The sequence below is a fragment of the Sparus aurata genome, chromosome 5, assembly GCF_900880675.1.
Source record: "Sparus aurata chromosome 5, fSpaAur1.1, whole genome shotgun sequence".
Taxonomy (NCBI): Eukaryota; Metazoa; Chordata; class Actinopteri; order Spariformes; family Sparidae; genus Sparus; species Sparus aurata.
The window spans coordinates 34,490,016-34,499,040 of NC_044191.1; the positions used below are offsets into that span (position 1 = coordinate 34,490,016).

Consider the following 9,025-nt stretch of genomic DNA (forward strand, 5'->3'; position numbering starts at 1 on the left):
AACGCTACGAGGCGCATCTGAGATGTGTTGTGATCTCAGACGTTCCCCCTGAATAATGCACACGGAGGCGGCGCACCGAGTTTGACCTCAGACAGATTTTTTTAAACGTCGTCTGTTCTGCAGACGCTTCTTCTTCTTTTCTTTTTTTTTGTACGTAGCAGAACGACAGAGACGAGTGTCGACTGACTCATGTGTTGACACTTCATCTGTGGGGAATCAGGATCCCACAAGGTTTGGAGAAGCTGCAGTTTCTCTCTTTCATTTGATCTGGAAAGGTAACATATGATCACGGATCAACGAATCAGGCTTCCTGAGTGAGAAGTGTGTAATTGTTTATCCGCTGATCCACTTCACTGATCGCACATCGACCCGGCTGAAGCAACGGATGCTTCAATAAGTTTCTGGAGCGTCTTTATGGGTCAAATTGGGATCCAGAGACTTCAGAACAAGCTGCATGGAGCCATTATTCATTATCATTATTATTATTATTATTATTATGTTCATTATTGTTTTTGTCGTCTCTTCAACATCCTCAGTAGTTTCGCAGAATGCTGCAACACTGATTCACTGAAGCTCCAGAAATGTTTTGTGGACGACGACACTTCGCCTGACTTTCATGAGCACGAGGGGGCGAACTGTTCCTTTATCAGCTCTAATCCAGAATGACACAATATACATGAATATAAAAAAACATTTTGGCACTTTTAAGATACATGACTTTTACTTGAAACAGAGTATTTCTACTCGGAATGATTTCATGTTGCGATATTCACGATAACGATATACAAAAAACCGAAATATCGATATCATGTTTATCGCACACACACGATGATGTCGCACAAATAATCCAGCAGAGATGTTTGTGAGCTCAGACGTTGATGGTATTTGTTCTCGTTAGACTCTTACATTAAAGACAGATTTGATTGCTAGCATTTCTTTTTTCAAGTTTCAATAGATAATATCGTCTGATTAAAGGGATATTCCGGTGTAAATTTAATCCATGGTCTAAATCACCGTGAAACTGTGTTAGACTCCCTCTCAAGAGATCAAGTTAGCAGACCGCTAATTTACGGAGTTTTATCAACCTCAGAAACGACCGCACGACAACAACACACTGCAGTAAATGGATCCAAATATAAACTGCCACCAAAAAGCCACAAATAATGCTCAGAACAGCACCAAACTTCAGCAACAGTACAAATAGGGTCTCAGCACATAGTCCGGGGCATCTAACCTCCGCTAGCTTAGCTGGATTTCTATTGTGAAGCTAAAAACAGATTTCAACTCTCCTCCATCAGCTTCCGGGTCGGGGAAGTCCCGACGCGACGATTACCGAGTGCGGTTAGAAATGCTCAATTCCGTTCTTTTCCCTGTCCGCTCTCGATAATAACTGTTATAAACTGGCAGGTAAGACACATATGAACTTTGATTGCTTTTCCATGGAGTCATAATCAGACATTTTCATCCATGAGCCGCGGAACTCTACTGCACTCGGTAATCGACTCGTCGGGACTTCCCGTCAACAGGAAGCTGCTGCAGAAGAGTGGTAAATTTAGTCAGCTTTTCAGTAGAAATCCAGCTAAGCTAGCGGAGGTTAGATGCCCCGGACTATGTGCTGAGACCCTATTTGTACTGTTGCTGAAGTTTGGTGCTGTTCTGAGCATTATTTGTGGCTTTTTGGTGGCGGTTTATATTTGGATCCATTTACTGCAGTGTATTGTTGTCGTGCGGTCGTTTCTGAGGTTGATAAAACTCCGTAAATTAGCGGTCTGCTAACTTGATCTCTCCAGAGGGAGTCTAACACAGTTTCCCGGTGATTTAGACCATGGATTAAACTTACACTGGAATATCCCTTTAATCCAGCAGAGCTGTTTGGCCTTCTGCATCTTTTGTTTTATGAGTTCACCTGTGTTTTTCACTGATAATTGAGTAGCTGTTGTAGTTTTTGTCCACTTTCTTTACAGTTACATTCACAGACTCCATAAACAACACACAGAAAACACAGCTGAAGATAGATTTGATTGCTGGAGCGGCGCTAGAGTCGCTCTCGTGAATCTGTTCGGCCGCAGTCGAAAGCTGAGAGCGATGTGGATGAAACGACCTGCGAGATGACAGCGAGACACATGTTCTCTACATGAGGTCAATAAAACAAAACAACAGTGAGAATCTCAACATTAAAGATAATAGTAAATATTTTAATCCAGTTAAATAGCACAAAGAGAAGTGACCAACAACAGGAGATATCTGCTACGCTACACGGTGCTCGTCGTTCCTGTACACACGCTCATAAACTATAAACTGACACATCTTTCACAGGCCAGACATGTAGTAAGTAATGTTATATACAGCAGCCGTGAGACCTTTACTGCCACTTTGTTTTATGGCACTTGATATATGGTTATTGTATGGCACATTGAACGAGAGAAGAAACACTCCACACGCACTATGTACTGCAGCGCGGACCTTGGCGGACGGCGTGAAATGGTTACAGCCTCTCGCCAAGGTTTTCTGTAAAGGATCATTACGTCGTTTGTGGTGGATTTAGGTAATAAGAAACACATTAAGATGATGCTTCTGAGTGAACGCCTGCAGTCACAGATGATGCACTAATGTCCTCTCCTTTCGGTTACGTATTAAACTGCTCTGCCTATAATCATTAACACGTCACAGTTCACAATCCGCTCATGTGTTGTTTTTTTTCCATCAAATCTCAAGAAAACAATAAAACAGCAGCCAGAAAGCGTCTGTTCTTCATCGCTCCTCTGCTGCTGCTGCTGCTGCTGCTGCTTCCAAAGGTTAAAAGTGAAAGAAAATGTTAAACAGCTCCGAGTCGATCCCGCTGCTTCAGAGAAAACACGACAGGTTATATCAGATAAATGCTGCCTCTTCATTCACGAGGAGTGCACTGACTGTACAAACTACAGATGCAAAAAAAAAAAAAGTGCTCATGTAAAGTGCCTTCAGTTAAACCTGTCCAACCTTTGTCCCATCATTGTGTTATCTACTTCCTCTTACATGTTGAATCGAGGGCACCGTGCCGAGCTGGTTAAGTGTCTTCGGTCGACTCCCTCCGGACCGCTATTGTGAGGTTTATAACATTGTTAACGTCAACCTTGCTTTTAGGGCGCAGCCAAGCAAGAAAAGCTCCAAAGGATGACACAATGAGGGCGGAAGAGGCCCCCGTAGGTTCTTTGTCTCCGACTGAAAAGCCTGGGATCTAAGTATTGATGCTGATAGACCCGTTGCTGAGGATCGACCCCTTGGTGACCTCGGTGCTGACGGTGGAGAGCGGGACGGTCTCGTACCTCTCCGCCACCCCCCAGCAGCGGCAGCGCAGCAGCGTGGACTTGAGCTGTTTCTGGAAATTGCTGTTGAGGAAGCCGTAGATGATGGGGTTGACGCAGGAGGACGTCATCGCCGTGAGGTGGCAGAATGAGAAGATGAGGTTGTGGCTACAGTGCGGCATGGCCTCGTGGTTCCAGTCGAACACCGTGTTGAAGACGTTGAGAGGGAGCCAGGAGATGGCGAACAACACCACTATGGCGATCAACATGGCGTTGATCCTCGTGGAGCCCTTGGTTTTCTTTTGCGTGGCGTTCCTGCCGCGCTCCACCATGTCCTTCCTCCTCCTGAGGCGCAGGTAGACGTGCAGGTAGCACACCATGATGAGGACGAGAGGGAGGATGTACTGGAAGACGAGCAGGGAGGTGGTGTACGCTCGCCGCTCTTCATTTGACGGCCATTCCTCCATACAAACAAGATGGTCTCTGAAGGGGACGCTCAGGTTCTGGAAAGGCATGGTGAGAACGCTGTAGGAGAGGTAAGGCACCGAGATGAGGCACGCCACGATCCAGGTGATAGCCACGGCCAGGTAGGACTGAGCCACCACTGGCTTCCATCCGGTCGGGTGCACAATGAGCTGGTAGCGCTCCATGGCGATGAGGACGAGGGAAAAGATGGAGACGGTGACAGATATACACATGATGAACGGCGAGAGCTTACAGAGAGCGTCTCCGAGGATCCAGCGGTCCATCAGAGTGTAGATAATCGTGACCGGCATGCACACGATACACAGGAGGATGTCGGAGCAGGACAGGTTGACGATGAAGATGTTGGTGACGTTGTGCATCTCCTTGTGCCGCGTGATGACAAACACGAGGCAGGAGTTCCCGACGAGGCCGACCGCCATCACCGCGCTGTAGGCGATGATGAGGAAGGTGGGGCCGCTCACCGACAGCGAGCAGTCCTCCGTCAGGTTCCACTGTATCTCCTTCCGCATGGCCAGGTTGTAGTTGGTGCTGAGCTGCAGCTCCATGATGGGTTTTCCTTTTTTTTCACTTCAAAGGGACTAAATGAACTAATTTGCTGGGTCACACCTGCTGTAATTACTTCATGAATAATATTTGCATTTACAGTTTTCCCTCGTCCTTAATCTTCCTCGCAGCCGTCTTCATCTGCAGCCTGAAAAACAAGAAAAAGGAGAAATTAGTAACCGGAGACAAACTCCCACTTCTGACGAGCTTTAAAGTTTTGAACCGTGGAGACATTAGGAGGTTGGTTTGAGGGCGGCATTTTGCATTTTTAACCAGATAACTTAAAAACTCTGTTTGGAAATAATTATTCTAGAATGATTGGGGTGATTTTGTGGGCGTGCACGTCGTCATACAACCAAAATAGGCCTAACTGCGTGTGATTTCGAGCGCCTCTTTCCCCCTTAGAGCAAAATTACAAGGGTTAGTTGTACGACTCTTAACAACCCTCGTACATCATCAGTAGTCAGGGAGGGTGAGGGCGAAGTGGTCATGCGGGGGATTTGGATCGGAAACAAGTTTGCTGTGCATGCAGAGCCGAGACTGGGTGAAGTGTCGTAGTCTGCAAAACATTTCTGGAGCTTCACAACAAAACAGAGTTGCAGCATTCTGCTAAACAACTGAAAAAACTGCTAAAATCGCTTCATACCGCTTGTTCATCGGAATCCAAGCGTCCAAGACGAAATCTTTTCACTGTAGCTACTAAACTAAAAGAGTTCGCGTGGTCAAGGGTGTAAAAAACATCTTTTCAAATACATTTTGGATCTTGGGGCTTCAGAGACATCGATCACGCCGTGTGGAGCTTTTTTTGTTTTTACTTTTAACTAACTGCAGCTGCTTCAGTTGTTTAGCAGAACGCTGCGACTCTGTTTTACTGCGAAGCTCCAGAAATGTTCTGTGGACTACGACACTTCACCTGACTGACGACTGAATGCCTCATTTTTAGGCGAACCGTACCTTTAAATCAGACTAAACTATGTAACATCAGACAGACTTTTCTTGTCGATAAGTCAAGAAAGTTGTGGCGTGACCTGATTGAGTCAATCTGCCTCCGACACATCTTGAATGTGACTGCTGCACACGAGCAGATTGCGTATCGATGCTGAAGCAGTGTTGTGTTTTGGCCCTCGTTGGTTTATGGCTCAAATTGAAATGTAGAAACACTGCAGCATAAAATAAATGGACCCTCGACTTGATGTAAAACAGAAGCAGACCGACTCTCTTCTGAATTCTCATCACTCCTGGATGCAATTCCACAGGTAAGGTTTGTGGTCCACTTAACCTTTGCCCACCCTGACGGAGGCTTCATTGTTAGAGAAACAGAGATTTATGAAGGGAATAATTAATGCCGGCGTGCAGAGATCACAAGGCTGCCGGCTGATCCTCTATCTCCTCGAGGACCGGCTATAAGAATAAATGATACGCTGATGGCACATCATCAAGAGCGCAGCACAGATCCACTCTTCGTGGCATCGCCGTAATGGCATGCTGATTTAAATTTCCATCACAATAACAGTGATAATGACTGCTCCTTCAGAGACAATCATCCCCTCGCACCGTTCTTCTCCCCTTCATGACGGCTGGAATTGATTCTGTTTCTGTCCATAAAGGAGCAGATGCCTCTCGTCGTCAGTAAGCAGTCACAAATAGCTCCTGGGAAACCTAAAAGCGCGTGTGGTCCGGACAAATTCCAACAAATTAATGATCTGGAAAACGGAACAGAAACGCTATTTTGTTCCACTACGAGCGTATGAATGGTGCACGCACATGTGTGTGCAGCACTGATTAACCAAGATGTTTCGGCCCGCGGCTCAATTCCAGGGGAATTAGTTTTGCAACACTCGGCTCCGCGAACAGAATGAAATCTACGGGATTTAAAGGACTCATCTTTTTTAATTGAGCACTCCTTAACGATGATAAACGCCGACACGTTAATTGCTTCAGGCTGTCTTTATTATGAGCAGAAAATTCCTGTTATGATGCGCTGTCTCATCCGTGGTGATTAATAACAAAGACGGAGTATTCATAACACACGTCAACACTCGTAGTGCAGTACAGTAACATCACTTCAGCCCCTCTGCTGCACAGAGTCGTCTCTGAGCGGGATAATCAATCCTGACCGGATACGTCGGTCCGACACAAGCTGCAGCCTTGATGCTGATTATTTATGGCAGACTTCTGCACACTTAGAAGTGACGAATAAAAAGATTTACTGAGGACATTATTAACCCTTTGGTGCATGAATTGATGAATCTGTGTTGACACATCAACGCTAAAAGAAAAGTGATACCGGCCTCTCACAGATAAATCAGCGTTCAGGGTCGACCATGTGGGTTTCCAGGGTCGATACTAATTCCGATTATTAGAAATCAAGTGGACTGAAAACCCATATTTGGGACGGATGTACATTTACAGTACAACTTAAACTCTTTGTGTCAAAATTTAAAACAACCAGTGATGAAATAAATCAGAACAATTTACTGACATACTGTTCTTAACCTGAGTACTTCCTGTACTTCCTCTCCACTCCACTAGTTACTCTGCAGATGCAGATTACTCATCGTTGATAGGTTGTTGATTGTGACGTGGGCGGGACATTTTTATCTGCGATCCAGTACCGATGATCCAAATATGAGAACTCTGTCTTTGTCCTGAACTCGATGCAGATAAAGATGCTTCAGTTTATTTGTTTATAATCCTGAAAAATTCCCAGTGAGGTTTATTGTTTCTTGTCAAACTGTAAAAAAAACCTTCTTCCGTCACGTACGTATCTTTCCTCATAGGTGTTTAATAAACACATCTGAGGCAGTGTTTCCCACACATACACTTCACCCGGGCTGGCCCATTCCTGCATTTTATTGGCTTCGTTTATTGTTTTATTGCGTCCGCAAGAACAACGCCCCGTCTGCTGTCAGTCAGCGAGCTCTGCAGACACACGGAGACGCTCTCTGCTGTTACATCCGTCCTGGAAACACACCGACTGCAACGCGACTGCTTTTTGGACAAACTATTAAGTGCACCTTGTTGCTGCGTTGTCGTTCAGTGTACGTTTGTTTTGATCGGCTACATAATGAACAAGTTTCCTCCACGCACACAACAGATTATGGGTGTTTTTTTGTGTGTGTATTTAAGATAAACTGACTATAAATCAAATCAATATCTCTGTGAGTGAAAATACATCCAGTGGACGTCCTCTGCTCAGTGGACCCATAGTTAGATGTCTGTTTAGTCAAACTGCTAAAATGTGAATTATATTGTCATTTTCCAATTAAATAAAACACAACATGGCAGATCTAATATAACCTTTAGTGTGTAACGTCCGCTGGATGTTTTCAGTGAAGCATGACCGATACAGGAGCGAAAACAAGACATCTGATTTATCAGCCAAAAGAAACATGTCCATAAACACATATTCTGTCAAACTGTAAACTTCACTAAATGATCCAGACATCTGTTTTCTGCATTTTAATATCTAAAAGGATTTTCTAACCGGTTTGTAACAGGCATCGTATGCGTTGATATCGATTAATCTGTGAGGTGCCGATAACAGCCGACTGATTTATCGGTCGAGCTCTAATTAGGACGCTGTACTTCAACTTAACTGGTTATAAATCTTGCCAGCTGTAACAGACGTGCATGACAGGGTTAATATCTGAGAGGAGCCTTAAAAATATCCTGCAGGAATTAGATTTAAAAAAAACAAAAACACTATATGAGAGAAAAACCAGACAAAGACGTGACAGCTCGTCTCACTTCAGCCCCTGAAACACTTCAACACAAGTCCACATCCACTCATGCACAATGATTTTTGACTCATGCACAAAGAAGGGATGGAAAGTGTGAGTGTGTCCTCACCTCGTTCTCTGCAGCTGTCTCTCTGTGTGTCTCTCTGTGTGTGTCTGTCTGCAGCAGCTGTGTGTCTGTCGGACTTCCTCAGCTCCGGACAGGTGGAGCAGATCCTCCGTCCTCCGGTGCAGCAGCGTGTTGTGAGCTCACTGCTCTCCCATCACGTCTCCAGCTCGGGACCCGCCGGACGTTCCTCCCCCGCCGCGCAGCACTTTCACCTGCAGACACAAGTCACAAGACCCGGCTGTGACATCCTCCAAACACACGCGCGTCAGATCAGGTCATTAACCTGAGAAAGCTTCAGACACACACAGACAGGAAAACACACAAAAAAATCGACTTCTTACTTTCAGGAAATCCTCCAAAAAATAAAAAAGAGTTATGAGCTGTTACATGAAATGTTATAACTGAACCAGCTGTTTTCTCACCGAGATGTTCCCTGTTGTTGCTGCTCCTCATCAGGTGAGACACAGAGTTTTAGGAGGAGGAGGTGCAGGAGGAGGAGGAGGAGGAGGAGGAGGGAGGTGTCCTGCCAGGAGCTCTGACAGCAGCTGAGATATCTCTTAAAGCGACCTTATGCCTCAGACTCGGCTGGGATGTGACTGGGAACACGTTACATAATACACTTCTCCCTCGCCTCGCATGCACGGGGGCACGCGCGCGCGCTCGCTTGTGTGTGCGCGCGCAGGCAACGCGTTTCCCCCCCACAGGAGGAGATATTTGGATTTCTCTTCTTTGTACACGTGCTGCTCCACCAACCCCACCACCTCCATCACCTCCAACCCCCAGATGTGTCCCTGACATGATGGAATCTTACAGAATTGTATTATTAATATGTGATATTATTCTGGTGGCATGTTTTAAAAAAT

General features: G+C 45.5%; 1 protein-coding gene across 3 annotated transcripts; it reads right to left on the reverse strand.

Moving 5' to 3' along the window:
• Positions 1-2,168: 2,168 nt before the first annotated feature.
• On the reverse strand, positions 2,169-8,786 carry LOC115582394 (neuropeptide Y receptor type 1-like). 3 transcript variants are annotated; one of them, XM_030418358.1, is made up of 3 exons: positions 8,585-8,786; positions 8,166-8,374; positions 2,169-4,461 (listed from the first exon to the last, which is right to left on the reverse strand). In XM_030418358.1, the coding sequence occupies exon 3, from the start codon at positions 4,313-4,315 to the stop codon at positions 3,218-3,220; it is 1,098 nt and encodes a 365-aa protein (XP_030274218.1). In that variant the 5' UTR covers positions 4,316-4,461; positions 8,166-8,374; positions 8,585-8,786; the 3' UTR covers positions 2,169-3,217. The 3 variants fall into 3 exon arrangements, with proteins under 3 accessions (XP_030274218.1, XP_030274215.1, XP_030274216.1); XM_030418355.1 differs by having other exon boundaries at positions 8,166-8,454; XM_030418356.1 differs by having other exon boundaries at positions 8,504-8,607.
• Between the last annotated feature and the right edge of the window lie 239 nt (positions 8,787-9,025).